At 48.0% G+C, this 18,809-nt stretch overlaps 1 protein-coding gene across 4 annotated transcripts in view; it reads left to right on the top strand.

Annotated features, from left to right (window-relative positions):
• Nucleotides 1-18,809, top strand: part of SLC25A26 (solute carrier family 25 member 26) — a 121,594-nt gene that overhangs the window by 75,980 nt on the left and 26,805 nt on the right. For 3 of the 4 annotated variants that reach the window (XR_014523122.1, XM_083493388.1, XM_083493390.1), the window contains one exon: nt 2,504-2,548. The exons of the other annotated variant lie outside the window; for it this stretch is intronic. Coding sequence is in view for 2 of the 3 variants with exons in the window: in XM_083493388.1 (XP_083349514.1) it covers nt 2,504-2,548 (45 nt within the window). In the remaining variant the exon portion in view is untranslated. The remainder of the gene's footprint in view (nt 1-2,503; nt 2,549-18,809) is intronic. 4 annotated transcript variants of the gene reach the window in all.

Raw genomic sequence — 18,809 nt, 5'->3', positions numbered from 1 at the left:
AGTCCACGGGCCAGATTTAGAAGGTGATTGGGCCGAATCCGGCCCCCGGGCCTTAGTTTGCCTACCCATGGTATAGACCAAATACAAGTTGCTAGTGCTTTTTCAGAACTGGCTTGCATCTCCGTATACCGTATTTTTCGCCCTATAGGACGCACTTTTTCCCCTCCAAAAATGAAGGGGAAATGTGTGTGCGTCCTATGAGGCGAATGCAGGCTTTCGCTGAAGCCTGGAGAGCGAGAGGGGTCGGTGCGCAATGTGTACAGGGGGAAAGGAGTGAAGGCTACCGTCTTACCTCAAAGACTGAGGACAAGTTATTGAGTGTTGAGCCCAACTTTGCCTGGGAACTGGCATTTGTATGGGAGGGAAAGGAATCAAAGCAGTGTTGCCTCACCAGTAGGCATGGAGGAGTGCATCTCTCTGGCCACTAAAGGGTGTTCTTACTCTGGTAGCTGGATCAATCACTACACCCCTTTCTCCCAAGAATTTCACTGAGTGACCTTACTCAGGACACTGCCTGGCTATATTGCAAATATTTCCGAACTAGAAATGTTATGTTCATTCTCTGAACTGCAGTTGAGAAACCTCAATACCACATGTACCACAATGTCACTAGAGGCATGAGATTCATTTGTTGTAGAAAGGCCTGTTTCCTCACCTACGGTAGTTAAGACAGAGAGTCATAGCCATGAAAAATAAGAGCTAGTATCACAACAAACTCCCATTTTATTATGCTGGCTTTCCATTTTTGGAAGTTGAAATTGAGACACATGCAGATGGTGATGTGGACAGATAGCCAGATGCAAGTGGTTTTTTTGAGTGAATATATTAGATTAATGTTAAGCGGTTACATCTGTTTCTTTGCTGTTTTGTTAAAAATGTATGTATTGGGTTAGTCATCTTCATAAAAAAAAGAAAGAAAGCGTAAACAATGCATGCCAGGCCTCTTGAGTGCATTTTAGAATAACGCTAAATTAAATGTCACCATGAATGGCTGGCTCTCAGCTTCACTCTTCCTTGTTGTAAGTCTGTATAGATTTAATAGGACAGCTACAATCTATGATGTAAACTTGTATGAGCTGAAGCCTGTCATGTTGACAGTCATAGTATAATAATGTTTTACATTTAAAGTTTCTAGCGCCTTTGTAGAAACCAGTTTTTGGAAAAACACATTATGGACATGATAAAATAACGCACATGATAAAATAACAATGGCTGCAGTCCAGCGCACAGTTAGGCAATGCTTAAACCTTGTTGAATTCAGAGGGACAGAGACAAAAGTACCTTTATGTTGATGGCGTCCCATAGAAGCAGCAAACAAGGATTTGCCTGTAAGGATTAATAATAAGATAGGACAGAGAAAATTTCACTAAAGTTTGTGGGATTATTTCATACTGTTTTGTGAAGGGACAATTTAATGGCAAGAAGCTAATGTCTTTATCCGTAGCTTCTTAATCTTCCAGCAGAAAATAAAGGTTTACTAAATGTGCAGTAAACCAGATATCTCATCACAGCCTCACTGGCCCAGAGTGATTTCACACAATCTCTGTTCCACACCACAAAGTGGTGGTCTTGGATTTTATGAATGGATTTCATGCGCATTTAGCTGCCCTTTGCTCATGCACAGAGGGAATTCTTTTTGGAGACTGGCTGTTGGGCCATGGGTTGCGGAGCTGCAAGGAGTGATGAGCAACCAAGCATTTGTTGTGTCTGCTCGCAGAACTGAGTGTCTATCTAAAAGAGGCTATAGAAAGTCATCATGTGGTGGTAGTCATTGGAACCTTCCCAAGGCTTCTACCACTGTCAGTCAAGCCCTTGAATATTTGGACGAGGAATGGAAAATTTTCACCTCAACCATTTATATTTTTGAAACCAGAGGTTGAAAAGAGGGGCAGACAAGTATTTGGGTGCCTAGCCATGGCTGAGTGATGGAAACGTTAGATGGCTAACCTCCAGAGTTGCATTTTCAAGTGCTGACAACTTTGGTTCCCAAGTTATTAATAACTTTCGGGACTGACTCTATTTCCAGTGGTCAGTATTGAGGTGAGCCAGATATCATAAATATAGTTTCCCTTATAGAGTGTCTTTAAGTCTTCGGTTTAACCTAAGCTCTGCGGAGCTCTAAAGCTGAGCTGGCAGTTCTTTGGCGAGCTAGATTTCTGTGCATAGCTTCTAAACCATCCTCTGTATGGCTTTGCCAGATGTTGAGTCAAACTTTCAAACTCACCATACTAAGATGGTGCCAGTTATTACTCTTAGAGCCCACCCTCATTACAATACGTTAACCTCTCGGCAGGGAATGTGCTAAACAGAGTCAAAGGTTCTGTAGCAAAACCAGCCATCTAACAAGGCATGTGCATAATTTAATCCTCCAGGATTTATAAATTTAATAAGCTACAGTTCAACAAGTGAACAGTAACTTCCCAATTTAGAAAGCCGACTAACATGCCAGCATAATTTTTGCTTATATGACAGGTGTTTTTTCCCCTTTTCTCTCCATTTCCAGATTCCTTTCTCCCTTGTACAATTTCCTCTGTGGGAGTCATTAAAGGTAAGTCTCTCATACAAAGGTTTTGAAAGTGAAAAATATAAATGTGAATGTTGCCATTTTAAAAAATAGGTAAAATAAATGCAATGCAAAATTCAGCTGGGGACAAATCAATGGCCGAATGGTGATTAAGACCAAGAAAGACTAACCCTGAAAAACGAGTACAGGAACAAGGGGAGGTGGTGAATGTGAGATCAGTGTAACCTATGAGTATGCTGCACGTAAATTTTGGCTAGATATCTCAGGGGAAAACAAAAACCTGCTTGTGAGGTTTGGTGGATGGACACAGTCTGATCATACGCCACTTTATTTTCTTTCCAAGTGTCACTGTTCTAACACACTGGGCTGTACCCATGACAGAATTGCATTGCTGACACCATACTGCACTACCGTTTCTCATAGTTTCTTGTGAAGTTTGGGTGAAATAAAAGAAACTAGCGCCACCATCCTGTGCTGCCTACTCAGAAGTTCAGTTCTCACTGAGTTCAGTGGGACATACTCCCAGTCAAGGCTGTGTAGTGGGGTGGCTAACCTTTGGCCTTCCCGATTAGATGTTGCTGGACAGAAAAGATAATGGCAGTGGCAGCTCTGAGGGAAAACTTCCATTATCTCTGACCATTGGGGGAATCTGACTAGCACTGATGGAACTTGGAGTTCATCAACACCAGGAAGGTGGCAGGTTAGCTGCAGGCTGTATAGGATTGGAGCCAAATTCTTTGTGGCAGCTTCAGAATGCGCACCCTGTAAGTGCTTGAAACAACCTAGAATGTTTGAAGCTAAATTAAGTTGCCAATATTTCTCTACTCGTACTCCTTCCTCCCCTCCTTCCTGGATGTAACTCCTGCCCACGGTCTTAAGTGTAAGCTAAATGATCAGTGCTGTATATTCTGGGCTTAATGTGTTATATCATTTGGGTTTTAACCAAAGGGAAAGGAATTGGTTGCAAATCCTGCCCGCCTAGCCTGTAGTAATACACGTCATCAATTATTATCTGTGGTCCCGGGGATATTTTTTTTGTTTAGGGTGGTTTTATAAGCCAGTTCCTCTTTTAAATGAGGCATTGCGCTATCTTCTGAGGCATAGTTAACTTAAATTGTACTGGTGGTTTTGGAGTTGAAGCCACTGGCCCACTTGGAACTTGACTGAGACCACAAAATAATTTTACATAAACCACCAAACTGCTGTCAGATGCTAGTAAATTTCATCCACTACCAGGCTTTTGCTCAAGGGACATGAAAAGAAACGTGAAATATATTTTCTGTTCGAAGTTACCCTGCTGGAAGAAGCCCAAAACTGCAGCTTCACATAAAAAGAGAATAGTGTTTCTAATCACGCTTGCTTTATTCTTGATTGAATATTCAGCATGGATGGATTATAAAAAATTCTCATAGTAATCTAGTGCAGGAGTCCCAGTCCAGTGCCCACACATGCCATGCCATGGTGCCCATTAAGGCCTTCATTATTGTCCCAGGGCAAGGGCCCCAGCTTTATTTTTTATTTTTTAAAAAAGAAGCCTATAGTCCTTCTAGAAATAAAGTTATGAGGCATAATATGCATGAACTCCTTTAAGCCATTTCTGTGAAATGAGCCAGCCTGGCTGCTTTTGCCTGTCAGTGTTTTTAGCTTATGAGTGAAGCTACAGATGCGATTGATAAGTGAATTGTTTGCACACCAGAGTTCTAAACTGCTGCTGTTTTCTTTTGCTCTTTAATACACTTTTCCTGCTATGGCCTTATTTCCAAGGCAGAAATTCAACATGTTAAGCCTTTTCTTGTATGGAAAAACAGTTATGGGAAAAGTTTCACCATGACTGTACTCTCCTTATTGTGTTATGTCACCCCCCCCATGGCAGCCATTTTGTGACTGGCACCCTGAAAATTCAAAATGAATCCCCCCTGATCCAAAAAGGTTTGCAATCCCTGATCTAATGGGACATGGTGGCAGAAACTTTAGGAAATACAGCATTATTCTAAGCTCTAATATTATTTGATAAAGAATGCCTTTGTAAGTGAAAGAGTAAATTTGAGATGTTTTGAAAAATAAAGAGAATGTCTCTTTTTGACATTTGATAACTGGAATTTTCATTCAAAAACACCTTTGCGAATTTTGTTTTGGTTTAAAAGGGATTGTAACTTCCTGAATTATGACTGCTTTGGGTATAATATTGACAGAAAGCCATAAAGAAACTCAAAACATTTAAATAATTTTATTTATTTTAAATATTAATATGTCAAACAATAGCCATGTTCTCACTGCTTACAATACAGATTGATTAAAAATACATCAATCCACAATGCATGTAATAATAACAACAACAACAACAACAACAACAACACCACCACCAGTCAGAATTAAATGGATTTTAAAGTCCTGAGAAAATAAAAAAGGTATTTGCCTTGAGCTGAAATTATATCAAGGGTAGTTTCCAGGCATGCTTCTCTGGAGAGGACATTCAGTAGCCCCATTGAAAAGGTCCTTCCCCCAGCAACCATCCACCACACCTCATCTGGGTGCATGTGGAGGCAAGCAATCATTCAAGAATCCTAGCTCCAAACACGAATAGCTTTGAGCAGGCTTCCTCAACCTCGGCCCTCCATATGTTTTCGGCCTACAACTCCCATGATCCCTAGCTAGCAGGACCAGTGGTCAGGGATGATGGTAACTGCAGTCTCAAAACATCTGGAGGGCCAAGGTTGAGGAAGCCTGGCTTTGAGTGTCACAATCAGCACTTTGAATTGGACCAGGAAACAGAATGGGAGCCAGTGAAACTGGCAAAGCACTGTTAAAGGATAAAAGAGCTCCTGAAACTGTGGACTTCTGAAGGACTGCAACTCATCCTCCTGGCTGAACTCACCTGGACAGATGAATCATAACAGTACTTCTGTCTTCTCTATATTGAGTTTCAGTTTATCCACCCTCATTCAGTCCACTGAATTCATGGAGGCTCCCCACACATTTTGAAATACCACTGAAGATGCTTTGGTAAATAGGGTGTAGAGGAAAGTTGTCTCAGAGCAGGAGATTGCACTGCCAGTCATGTGGGACCCTTTTCACATGTTTTGTCCCTGCGTTCTTCTAACTTGTGAATAGTCAGGCCTACAAATTATGCAGCCCACGCAAAAGCTGATGGATTGGTTTTCTATTTATATTTTGCAAAGAGGTGCATCTTCGACCTGTTTCCCTCCTCACATCATGAAAAACATAGAAGTTTAAAAGGCTAGGCCAGGCATCCCCGTACCCGGCCCTCCAGATGTTTTGGGACTACAATTCCCATCATCCCTGACCACTGGTCTTGTAAGCTAGGGATGTTGGGAGTTGTAGTTCCAAAACATCTGGAAGGCCGAGATTGGGGATGCCTGGGCTAGGCCAATGCCTTGAGTGGCAGTATCCCAATCTCATCTTTGGAGGTCCTTCTCTTTTGGCTAGGCAAAGAAAGGAGACCAGGCCCCTAGTATTTATCTCAGAAATCCAGGGATTTTGTACTTGCAATACAGTCGTACCTTGGATCCCAAATGCCTTGGTACTTGGATGTTTTGGCTCCCGAACGCTGCAAACCCGGAAGTGAGTGTTCCGGTTTGCGAACGTTCTTTGGAACCTGAACGTCCAATGGGGCTTCTGCGGCTTCCGATTGGCTGCAGTAGGAAGCCAATCGGAAGCTGCGCTTTGGTTTCTGAATGTTTTGGAAGTCGAATGGACTTCCGGAACAGATTCTGTTCGACTTCCAAGGTATGACTGTAACAGTGTGGTTGATTTTTCACATCCTCAATTCCTTGTGGGCTTCACAAGGCCTCCAGTGGCTTAAGCAACCACAGTCTGTGGTAGCTCACCAGACCAGGCCTTAGCTTCAAAACCCCGAGATTTCCAGTTTAGAGTGATGTGCACCTACTTGGGAACTGCTGAATCTATTACTAACAAACATATCAGGTCTTATGAAACCAAATGGCTTGTTTATGAGGTGCTTTTTGGCAAAGGTGTCTGTCATCCGGGCATCTGGGAATCGTCTCAACCTTTAGGATAACTTCACTTGCCTTATTTGGAGTCTGCCGTGATACCATAGTGTTGTGGCAGCTTTCCCTTAAGTTGTGTACTGTAGAACTAGCCCAACACAGTAATTGCTAAACAGGGTATAATTTTGTTCTGGACAATGGAGATGACAGCATTAAGGGGAAGAGGGAAAGAGTCACCGTGTGCTTTCCAAGAAAAATCCCAACCACATTTAAAAACAGGAGTGTGATGTAGTGATTCTCAGAATACAAGGCTGCTTTAGGATACATTCAAGATGCTCTGGAGGTGAAATGTATTTTAAACATAGGGCATGAAGTACACTGGTGGAATTCAGCTCACAAAGTAAATAGGCAATTGGGGTTTCGGAGAGAGTGTAATCTAAACAGTTTATTGCCAGTAAAATTCAGATAACTTGAGTAATAATTCCTGAGCCAGTGTCTGGAGGCAGTTTTGGGGTGGAGGAGGACAAACAAGCTGAAGCTCCATTCAAATGAGACAGAGGTGCTATGTGTCAATTGCTCCAGTATTTAGCTGGATCTAGATGGGGTTGCTTTCCCTCCGGAAGACCAAATTCATAGAAATTCAAGAGATTACAGTAGCTAGGTATGCATTTTATCACCGTAAGCTGATATACTTGGTGCAGCCCTCTCTGGATATATTAGCTCATGCCTCCATTACTCATATTCTGGTTACATCCAGGCTAGGCTACTGCAATGTATTCTGTGTGGGGCAGCCTTTCTTTCATGAAACACCTTTTCCTTTTCTTGCAAAACCAGCACTTCCCATTATTATTCCCCACCCCATCATTTTGCTTATCCATGGAGACCAATGCCACTGTAACTTGATTTTAGTGCAGGTTTCTCTGTCGTTCTTAGCAACTTTCAAATCCAAGCTGAAGCCAAGTAAGAAACTCCATATTTCTGGGCACCCCCTTTGTAAAACCCTTTCCCATTTAACCATATACCTATGTTGTAATTCATTAAATTTATGGGTCAAGCAATTGGTCCGATTTAGAGAAAACATTTCTATTTCATTTCTATGCTTTTAATTTAGAGTAAAGGTTGCGTTTTTACTATATTGTTCTCCGTGCTCTGTTTAGATCTTATGCTTAAATTGGGTGCTAAATTGAAATGATTCTATTGCGCTTTTACTGCTTTTTTATTGTACTTGATTGTCTATTTTTCAATGCTGATAAATGTCTTAACTGATGTTTATTATCATCTCTGAAAGGATGGCTTGGGATAACCTTTTTCTTTTGCAAGACAGTTTATAAATCTGTAAAATGAATAATAAAATAATCTTTTGCGAGATGTTGATCTAATGGCTGCATGGACCTATGAAGAGGCTTAATATTTCACAAATTATTTTAGCTTGCAGGTGTTAACACTGAAGCCCTGGCTGTTACTATAGTCCATTTGGGCAAGAAGATCTGTAGAGTGGGCTTCTGAGCTGCAAAATTACTGCTGCCAGGGAAGATGAATTTTCAAGTGTTTCAGACACTTGACTTAAAAAAGAAGAAGATATTTCTAGATATCATGGTCAACAATTGGGCAAGGAGTAGATTTTAATATGGACCATTTATATGAACCATTTTCGATATAGGACGGATAGGTGCTGTAACTTAACAGAATGTAAAAGTGGACCACAAACATTTTCAGGTAGGCAGTTCCATCTCTACACCATTACAGTCATATCTTGGATCCTGAATGCCTTGATACTCAGACATTTTGGCTCCCAAATGCCGCCAACCTGGCTTCCTGCAGCCAATCAGAAGCCGCCCTTTGGTTTCCGAATGTTTTGGAAGTTGAACGGACTTCTGGAATGGATTCCGTTCTACTTGCAGCGTTGAATTCAGTGGCATGTACTTTGGAATAAACATGCATTTGATTAGGATGTACAGCAGTTCTTGATATGCAGCCCAAATAGGTTCAGCTGCAGCTTGGAGCCTCTTTTTTGCTTTCTTCTTCCCCCTCAGTGGTTTGAGCATATTCAGTCTGGTGCTTAGAAATGGATTCGGCGTGTTTTGCTGTCCTAACCTAATTAGGTATTCTAAAGTTTAGAGGAGAGTGAAATCTTGAGAGTCTAAGCGAAACCATTCTCAGGTGCTCCTGTGTCACAAGCAAATTCCTCGAAAACAGTATCGCACCCATTAGTATTTTTATTCTGTTGTTAGTTTTAATTTATTAATTGTTTTTTTCAAATCTCAGCATATCCAATACACACACACACACCGTTTTTAAATACGTTATTGGCTGTATATGTAGCTATCCGTTTTAAAAAGCCTTAAAATAGTTTTTACTGGGTGGGCAAGCGAAGTTTGTCCCACATTCTTTCCTTCTCTCCCCCCCCCCTCCATTTCCCTTTTCACAGCTCCCCCTCCCCCCAAGGTAGCTTTTCATTTCTCTTCTTACTGTTCCTAGTGGCATTTAAGCCCAGGGTAGATGAAACCCAGACAGGGCCTTAAACCCATTTCCTTGCAAGCTGTGCAGTAAGCGTTCTACCATTCCCTTCTCCTTCTTGGTGTAACGACTCTGCTTCTTTGGGGGATTAAGCACTAATCGTTCGGTTACACTAACGTGTCTGCCATTTGCTGAGGTGCTCCTTCACGGAAACCAGATTTCTAGTGCAGCCTTTCGAGGCAGGTGACGTCACTTCCAGCCAATGGGGAGTGTGCATTCCATTTGCCGAATGGTTGCCCCACCCCCACCCCAGGAAAAAAAAGAACAATATAGCCACAGCTGCTCAGCAAACAAACCTTACTTTATCAGTGTCACAATAACTGTTATTCACAGTGGCTTTAGAATACTGTCAAAGACATTCTTGCGCACCATCTGTAAGCTGATGTGCGCTTGGAACAGTGAAAGGAAAGGAATTGCTTTGCTGGCTGAGTTAAAACACCCTTTGAAAATGCTCAAGAGTTTGGAAACAGGCAGCACATTGAAAACAGGCTCCCAGAGGGTGGATGCACATGAAGTTGATTCGCTGGTTTGAGCCCTGTTTTCAGAATGGGAAGTGATCCGATTTCTAGAAAGTTTGTGCATGCCTCGTTCCAAATATGTCCTGAATTCATTCTAGGCTCCAAAGCCTGTTGCTCTCCCTAGAGTGCTTCTTTCCTTAGAACACTAGTTTGGATAGGACTGCAAGGCAGGCAGATTAGTTCTTTCCTCCTCCTGAGCAGGAATTCTCCATGAAGAGTATTGTTTTTCTCTTTGCAAAAGTATCCAAAAGAAAACAGTTTCCACACTGCGAAAGGGGGCAGGGAGGTGAATGCAATAGCTTCTCAGTATCCAGGATGGTAGGCAGACGCTTGGAGGAGATCTCGTGGGGGAATCCAGCCCAGCCCTTTGCATTCGCAGGGCTAACCTACTTCAACAATCCCTGGTAGATCACCCAGTGCTAGCTGAAATTGAAAGCCCGGCGCAACCCTTTGATATGTTCATAAATAGGGAAGAGAGGGCCTCTGAGCATGTGCAGAATTTGAGATTGGGGAGGGGCTACTCAGTGCCAGTGCTCACTGGAAGGACAGATCGTGAAGCTGAGGCTCCAATACTTTGGCCACCTCATGAGAAGAGAAGACTCCCTGGAAAAGACCCTGATGTTGGGAAAGATGGAGGGCACAAGGAGAAGGGGACGACAGAGGACGAGATGGTTGGATAGTGTTCTCGAAGCTACCAGCATGAGTTTGACCAGACTGCAGGAGGCAATGGAAGACAGGAGTGCCTGGCGTGCTCTGGTCCATGGGGTTACGAAGAGTCGGACACGGCTAAACGACTAAACAACAACAACTCAGTGCCCGTAGACACAGCTCACTGCCACCTCTCTATTGTGAATTCTGCTGTCGAGCATGTGGGTGGCAAAGTGTATGTAAACAAGGCTATGGTGAGAGGAGAGTTAGTATTTGGAGGGCAGGTCATCCAAAGAACCTAGGTTGCTGTAGTTGCTATCTAAGATAGCTAACATAGTGATCTAGGCCTCCATTGTGTTCAAGTAAACTCATTTCATTTGTTGTTGGCATCCATCTGTCTTGATAGACAATGGAGGAGTTCCCCTTGGGGTGAAGTCAAACTCCCTCCCACCCCCAGATGTTTCAGATGTTTTCTAAAAGTTCTGTAATTCTTTATCTCCCTGACGCATTGCACAGGGAGGGTGCCACTGCTAAGAAGGCCCTCTGCCTGGTTCCCTGTCACTTCATTTCTCACAGTGAGGGAATTGCCAGAAGACCCTCGAAAGTGTCCGGGCTGAATGATGAAGATGAACTTATATGAAGGTCTCACTTTGGTATTTCTTTAAAAAAAATAACAACAAGCAAACACAACTTAGCATACAAGTGACCTGGGAAGCTAAGGAGGGCCTGGGTTGTATGAGTTTCCATGTGTTTCAGCCAGAAGATTTATTTCCAATTTGTTATTCATAAGGGAAGAGCGCAAGATTGGGATGGGTCCTTTGAAGTGGAAAACAAAGTCTTCTATTCAGTCTTGGGTCTAATAGAATGCACATGACACAGGCTTGGCATCACAGCCTGTTTTAAAAGTGCAGCGCTTGTCATCTTTGCTTTCCAGTACTGGGAATGCTGGTGGGAATGGGTATTGCCCTGAAAGAAAAACACGGCTAATTATTTCCTGCTGTCTTTAATAGCGCATGCCTGGAGCAATCAGACAGGGAATCATTAGAGAGAAACAAGATGACCAAAGGCTTGTGTACTCACACTGATACCTTGTCAGTGCAGTTACAATTTCAGAGTTAATTGGACCCAAAGAAAGGAAACTTCCGTAATGAGATGCACTGCCAATTCCCTTATCCTCTAAATGCGTTTGTGTTCCCTGGGTTTATTCAGGATGCCAAAGTAATAGTACTGTTGCACAACTTTCATTGCCTACAGACAGCCACCTAATCTTAAACAACTCCTAACCCACAATAATACTACAACCAGACTTAACACGGACACTGGCACCAGAGCCTGCAATAAACCCAGATGCCAACTTTGCTGCCACATACACCCGGACAACACCATTACTGGCCCCAACAACATCACACATACCATCTCGGGACTATTTAATTGCTCATCGTCTAACATTGTGTATGCCATCAAATGCTAACAGTGTCCTTCAGCTCTCTATATTGGACAAACAGGCCAAACCTTACACCAAAGAATAAACGGACATAAATCTGACATCAAGAATCACAAAACAGAGAAACCAGTAGGAGAACACTTCAATCTCCCAGGACATTCTATACAAGATCTCAAAGTAGCTGTTTTACTACAAAGGAATTTCAGAAATAGACTGGAAAGAGAAGCTGCTGAATTGCAACTCATTACCAAACTCAAAACCATGGAGAGACCTGGTTTGAACAAAGACATTGGATTCTTATCTCATTATACATGACTAAGCCATTTTTCACCTTCTCACCCCTTGCCTTTTCCTGGAAGACCTATTGCAGTCGTTAAGAGTCGTCAACAGGCTCATCTCAGCTATCTGCCAATCTCCCATTCCCACCACCCTTCTGAGTAATACCCCTCCCCACCTTCTCACTATATAGAAGGATCTGGCAACTTCTGTTTCAGTGTATCTGAAGAGGTGTGCATGCACACGAAAGCTCATACCAAGAACTAACTTAGTTGGTCTTTAAGGTGCTACTGGAAGGAATTTTTTTATGTTGCACAACTGTGTAGGTCCTCATATAGAAGGTCATTATTGCTCTACAGTTGATCAGATTATACATTTCACTTGCATGTTGTCAGGGGTTCAGGAGCAGAGACGCAGAGAAGGGAGGAGACAGAGAGCGAGGGGGAGGAATACGAAGGAAGGATGAGTGGGGATGACGACCCGAGATCACCGAGCCTGTCTAGCGAGTCCGAGGATTCCCAGAAGGGAGCGCCAGCAGCCAGAGCAAGGGGGCAGAGCAGGGGGACACCCCAGGAAGAAGGGTCCAGAGAGGGATCAGAAAGCAGCAGTTGGAGATCGGGACCCACGTTCCCAGCCGGGAGCAGCGGGGAGAAAGGGGACCAGATATCGGGCTCCGGAGACTTTCAGAAGGAGGGAGGGCATAAGTCAGGAGTAGTCACGCCCACCTCGGGGAGCGAGGAAACGATCAAGAGGAAAGTGGAGAGTTGGGCGCGCGCGCCAAGTTCAAATGTAGCGGAAGCTGGCGCAGTCAGCAGCCCAGAGAGTGAACCGGGTCCCAAAGCCCGCCGCAAGGAGGCGGAAGGGTCAGGGGGGTCCGCGTCAGAAGAGAGTAGGAAGGGAGAGACCCAGGGGGGCAGGAGGACCCAGAGACGGAAGGAAAGGCGCAGGAGGTGGAGCAAGGCTAGGGTATTAAGCTGGTGCGCTAGAGGCGGAGACTCAGACGGGTCTTCGTCGTTCTGACCTAGAAGAAGTAGGGCTGCACGTTGCAGTTTGGAAATGGAACCTGTAATCCAATAAAGACTCTTTGAAACTGAACGCTGGCTGACTTGGTCCTATGTGAGCTGGGACTGGGCGGCAGCCCTGACAGTAAGACCCGTCTCACAAGCTTCTGACACCTGATACCTCGCAGCGGAGACAGAAGCAGCTGGAGGAGGGGATCGGTGTTTGGGAGCAAGCTCACGACGGTTGGCAAAGATGACGGAAGCAGAGAAAGTTTCAGCGCTGCAACAGGCAGTTACCCAATTGAATGCGGAGGTACTGGCATCCAAGAAAAGGGAGGAGGATGCGGCAGCCGCCTACCGAGATCTCCACGCCAGGTTTGAAGCATGGGTTAAGCACGGGCAGCCAGGACCCAGACCGGAGGGGGTTGGGTTGGCACGGAGAGCAGGAGGGCTGGTGGCTCACTTCGATGGGAATTTACAACAGTACCCCAACTTTCGAGCAGATGTGATGTACACACTGCAACTGCTGGCAAAAGACTTTAGAGATGAGGAAGAGAAAGTGGGGTTTATACTGTCCCATTTGCATGGGGATGCGAAAGCGTGGCTGCGCAATTTGTGGAGGGATAAAGATCCGGCGCTTCAGAGTGCAGATGCCTTTATCAAAGCGATGGATGCGTGTTTTTTGTCTACCATTGATGTGGATCTTGCCCGACGGGAGATTCATGGACTGAAACAAGGGAGGGCGAGCGTCCGGCAGTACCACGCCCGCTTTTTTGCGCTGGTCAGTGCATTGGAATGGGACCGGGACTCGCCCCCAGTCAGGGACCTGTTCTGGGAGGGTCTCAGCTCTGCTGTGAAGGATGAAATTGCGAGGGGGGAGAGGCCCCGAAGCACGCAGGAGGTGGTCCAAAGGGCGCTGACTGTGGGGGTGAGGCTGGAAGAACGTCCATGGTGCAGAGATGAAGGACGTGGAGGGCGCGAAGCAGCGAGAAGTTTCTCTTTCGTTCCAAGGGAAGCAGCGCGTGCGCAATCCACACCTCCGCCAGGAGGGGGAGTGGAACCTATGGAGGTGGGAGGAGCCAGGGCTCAGTCAGCTACCAGAGCCTCTGCACCGACGGCAGTCAAGACTAAACCTCCTAGAGGGACCAGGAAGTGTTACATATGCGAGAGCCCTCAACACTTGGCGAAAGAGTGTCCCCAGAGGAGCTCCAAGCACACTGCAGCCTCCGCAACGGTGAAAGTGGCCACGCAATGCAGCGAAGCCCAGCAGGGAAACGACGATGTCTGGCTGGAGACAGAGGCACTGGGGCCCAGCCAGACGCATCAGTGAAGCAGTCCCCAGCGATATTGCAACCCACGGACCCCCTCCCACCCAAACCAGTAGTGCAACTCACAGCGTCTCTCCAGCTACCCAATGGAGTCACCATCGAAGTGCCACTTTCTGTGGATTCTGGAAGCAACGCAGACTTTATAGCACAGGATTTTGTGGAGCAGCACGCTATAAAGCTGCTGCCTGCCACTCTGCCCCTGCAAGTCGTCACAGTGGATGGCAGAGAGTTGCTAGGGGGGCAGGTGGTGAAGCAGACGCCACCAATGGTGATGCAACTTGGTAACCACAGGGAAGTCATCAGTTTTAATGTCACCCGACTGTCGGACACGCCCATTGTGTTGGGCATGAGTTGGCTGGACAGGCACAGTCCAACGCTGGCTTGGTACCAGAGACAGCTGATCTTCGGCTCCTCTTACTGCGCAGAACACTGCATCCTGCCCAGGCAGGAGGGGGAGGAGGAGGACTCACAACTGCAGTTGGGAACGTTGCAAGCAGTTCCCCACAAATACGCGGACTTTCTGGAGGTCTTCTGCGAGAAAGAGGCAGACAAGCTACCACCGCACAGGCAATATGACTGCAAGATTGACCTCCTGCCAGGGGCGACGCTGCCGAAGGGGAAGCTATATTCCATGTCTGAGGACGAACTACAGGAACTCAAACAGTTCATCGATCACAATTTGCAGCGCGGTTTCATCCGGGAGTCCAGCGCAGTAGGGGGCAGTCCTGTTTTCTTCGTGAAGAAGAAGGACACGCCCCAAAAAAGATTGGTCGTGGATTACCGCCTCTTAAACAGAATGACCAAGCCCTCCGATTTCCCTATGCCCAGGATTGACGACCTGCTGGCGACGGTGCGCAAGGGACGCGTGTTCACCAAGTTGGACCTGCGAGGAGCGTACAATCTCATCCGCATGAGGGAGGGCGATGAGTGGAAGACAGCCATGTTCACGCCTCTGGGCACCTACGAATACAGAGTGATGCCGTTTGGTTTGCAAAACGGTTCTCACTGTTTTCAAGCTTTTATGCATCACGTGTTGGCGGGACTCCTCTACAAGAAGTGCGTCTGCTTTCTGGATGACATCCTGATATTCTCTGACTCGCAGCAAGCACACGACCAGGACGTTCGGGAGGTGCTGAAGAGGCTGCAGCAGCATAGACTGTACGCCAAACTGGAGAAGTGCCAGTTCGACACGACGGAGGTGGATTTCTTGGGTTACAAGCTGTCGGACAAGGGGCTAGCCATGGACAGCGCCAAGGTTCGTGCGGTGTTGGATTGGAAGAGCCCGCGCAACCGGAAAGAGGTCCAGAGGTTTGTCGGATTCGCCAATTTCTATCGCAAGTTTATCAAGGGGTTCGCGATGCAGACGGCAGCTATTACGGACACGCTAAGCTCCAAGAAAAAGAAATTCATCTGGACGGAGCAGGCGGAGCGGTCCTTTCAGACACTCAAGCGTCTCTTCGCGTCGGAAGAGCAACTGCTGCATATCGACCCCAGCAGACCGCTGAGGGTGGAGACAGACGCGTCCGATAGAGCAGTGGGAGCGGTACTGCTGCAGAAGGACCCGCAGGGGGTCTGGAGGCCGGGGGCGTTCTACTCCAGAAAGCTCAGCAAGTCGGAGCAGAACTACACCATCTGGGATAGGGAGCTGCTTGCCATTCATGCAGCTTTCAAGGCGTGGAGGCACTTCCTGATCGGCGCCAAGCACACGGTGCAGGTCTGCACGGACCACAAGAATCTGGAGCACTGGCGCACGGCTCGGTTCCTGAACCAGAGGCAGATCCGTTGGGCGGAGTTCTTTGCTGACTTCAATTTCCGAATTGAGTACGTCCCGGGCGACACCAACATCATGGCGGATGCACTGTCCCGAAAACCGCAGTACCTCGAAGAGGCGACGCCAGCGGCGGCCATGCACATCTTCGCGCCAACAGCGTGGGCGTGCGCTTCAGCCACAGTAGACCTGGATGCGGTGCGACGGGCGTTGACGGACGACTCATTCGCGCAGGCGAAGATGGCAGAGGTGCACAAGGGCACGGCGAAGGGCAACGAGTTCCAGATACGAGACGGCTTGCTCTTACGTAAAGGGGCCGTCTACGTGCCGGGAGACGAACTTCGCGCCCGGGTACTGCAGCAGCTGCACGACGCACCCACGGCCGGGCACTTTGGCACAGAAAAAACGGTGGAATTGGTCGCAAGAGACTTTTGGTGGCCCAGACTGAGGGGGGAAGTCGCGGACTACGTCGCGAGGTGCGACACCTGCCAGAGGGCCAAGCCGGTGCACAAACCACCGGCGGGACTGCTGGAACCGCTGCAAACGCCGTTTGAACCATGGGAGAGAGTGGCCCTGGATTTTGTCACGGATCTACCCAGCTCGAGAGGCAAGACAGCTGTACTAGTGGTGGTGGACTTGTTCACCAAGATGGCACATTTCATACCGTGTGCGAAGGTGGCCACGGCAGAACAAACAGCCAAATTGTTCATAGATCACGTGTTCAAAGTGCACGGGCTGCCGCGGTCTATACTGTCCGACCGCGGACGCCAGTTCATCTCGAATTTCTGGCAAAAGCTGATGGGCTTCCTGAACGTCAAGATCAACCTGACATCGGCAAGGCACCCGCAGACCAACGGGCAAGCGGAGAGGGTCAATGCCATCATGCAGCAGTACCTGAGATGCTATGCCAATCAACAGCCTGCGACGTGGGTGGATTACCTGCCGCTCGCCGAATTCGCCTACAACAACACGAAACACGTATCCACAGGGGTGACGCCGTTCTTCGCCAACAATGGGAGGAATCCCAGAACCTTCCCGGGACTGGACAGAGTGGGGGAAGGGGAACCACAGACGGCGGACGCTTTCGCATCTGAGTTGCAAGAGGTCCACGATCAACTCAGACGGCAGCTGGAGCTGGCGAAGCACGCATACAAGGTCCAAGCTGACAAGCACAGGCGAGTGGGCGAGGAGATCCGAGTGGGAGACTGGGTCTGGTTGGCAGCCCACGCGGTGCCGACCCGATCGTTAGCCAAGAGGAAGCTAGGGCACAAGCAACTCGGTCCATACCGAGTCGAAGCGCAGATCAACCCGGTGGCTTTCCGGCTGGTGCTACCAGAGGGTTCCAGGATGCATCCGGTGTTCCACAGGTCGGTGCTCACTCCCTACAGGGCACCGCACAGGTTCCAGGAACCAGGAACGGCACCGAGTCAGTCTCCGGAGCGGACGGAGGAGGGAAGATTGCCACAGCAGGACCCCATCAACGAAGTCACGGAGATTTTGGACTCCAGATGGGGGGAAGACGGAGTAGAATATCTACTAGCAAGGGAGGGCACCCGGGCCAGTACTAATAGCTGGGTGCCGGACTACGCCTTGGAGGAACCCCTGCTCAAGGATGAGTTTCATGCCCTTTTCCCACACAGACCTATGCCAGCGGGCTTCTTCGACGACTGGTTGTTCACGCCCACGCTTTCCTCCAGCACGTTCCATGGCTTCGACTCGGAAGGGGAACCCGCACCGCGCACACGTTCCCCAGAGGGGTCACCGGAGGGTTCGGCGTCCGACAACTCGTATTGGTGGGACGATCGGCCAGAGGAGCAGTGGCGCCGGAAGTGGCAGGAGACACCAGGTCCAGCGACAGACGCAGAGACGGACATGGACGTTTGCGGGGAGGACCTTGGTTTCGAGCACGGCGGCACCGAAATGGAGGCGGAGGAGACCACCGTTGACGAACGCGGGGAGGAAGACTCGGAGGTCTTCAGTTGGCGGCCAGCAACGGGGAGCGAACTGTATCCGACATTCACTCCCGTGATGACGGAGCACCCACCAACCACCCTTGAAAGCGGGGAGGGGGGAAGGGGGGGCTTCGAGGGGGGGATGGATGTCAGGGGTTCAGGAGCAGAGACGCAGAGAAGGGAGGAGACAGAGAGCGAGGGGGAGGAATACGAAGGAAGGATGAGTGGGGATGACGACCCGAGATCACCGAGCCTGTCTAGCGAGTCCGAGGATTCCCAGAAGGGAGCGCCAGCAGCCAGAGCAAGGGGGCAGAGCAGGGGGACACCCCAGGAAGAAGGGTCCAGAGAGGGATCAGAAAGCAGCAGTTGGAGATCGGGACCCACGTTCCCAGCCGGGAGCAGCGGGGAGAAAGGGGACCAGATATCGGGCTCCGGAGACTTTCAGAAGGAGGGAGGGCATAAGTCAGGAGTAGTCACGCCCACCTCGGGGAGCGAGGAAACGATCAAGAGGAAAGTGGAGAGTTGGGCGCGCGCGCCAAGTTCAAATGTAGCGGAAGCTGGCGCAGTCAGCAGCCCAGAGAGTGAACCGGGTCCCAAAGCCCGCCGCAAGGAGGCGGAAGGGTCAGGGGGGTCCGCGTCAGAAGAGAGTAGGAAGGGAGAGACCCAGGGGGGCAGGAGGACCCAGAGACGGAAGGAAAGGCGCAGGAGGTGGAGCAAGGCTAGGGTATTAAGCTGGTGCGCTAGAGGCGGAGACTCAGACGGGTCTTCGTCGTTCTGACCTAGAAGAAGTAGGGCTGCACGTTGCAGTTTGGAAATGGAACCTGTAATCCAATAAAGACTCTTTGAAACTGAACGCTGGCTGACT

Source organism: Podarcis liolepis, assembly GCF_965112155.1.
Source record: "Podarcis liolepis genome assembly, chromosome: 2".
NCBI classification, from domain to species: Eukaryota; Metazoa; Chordata; class Lepidosauria; order Squamata; family Lacertidae; genus Podarcis; species Podarcis liolepis.
Note: the sequence above shows the minus strand (reverse complement) of the source record. Positions and strands in the feature narration are given on the sequence as shown.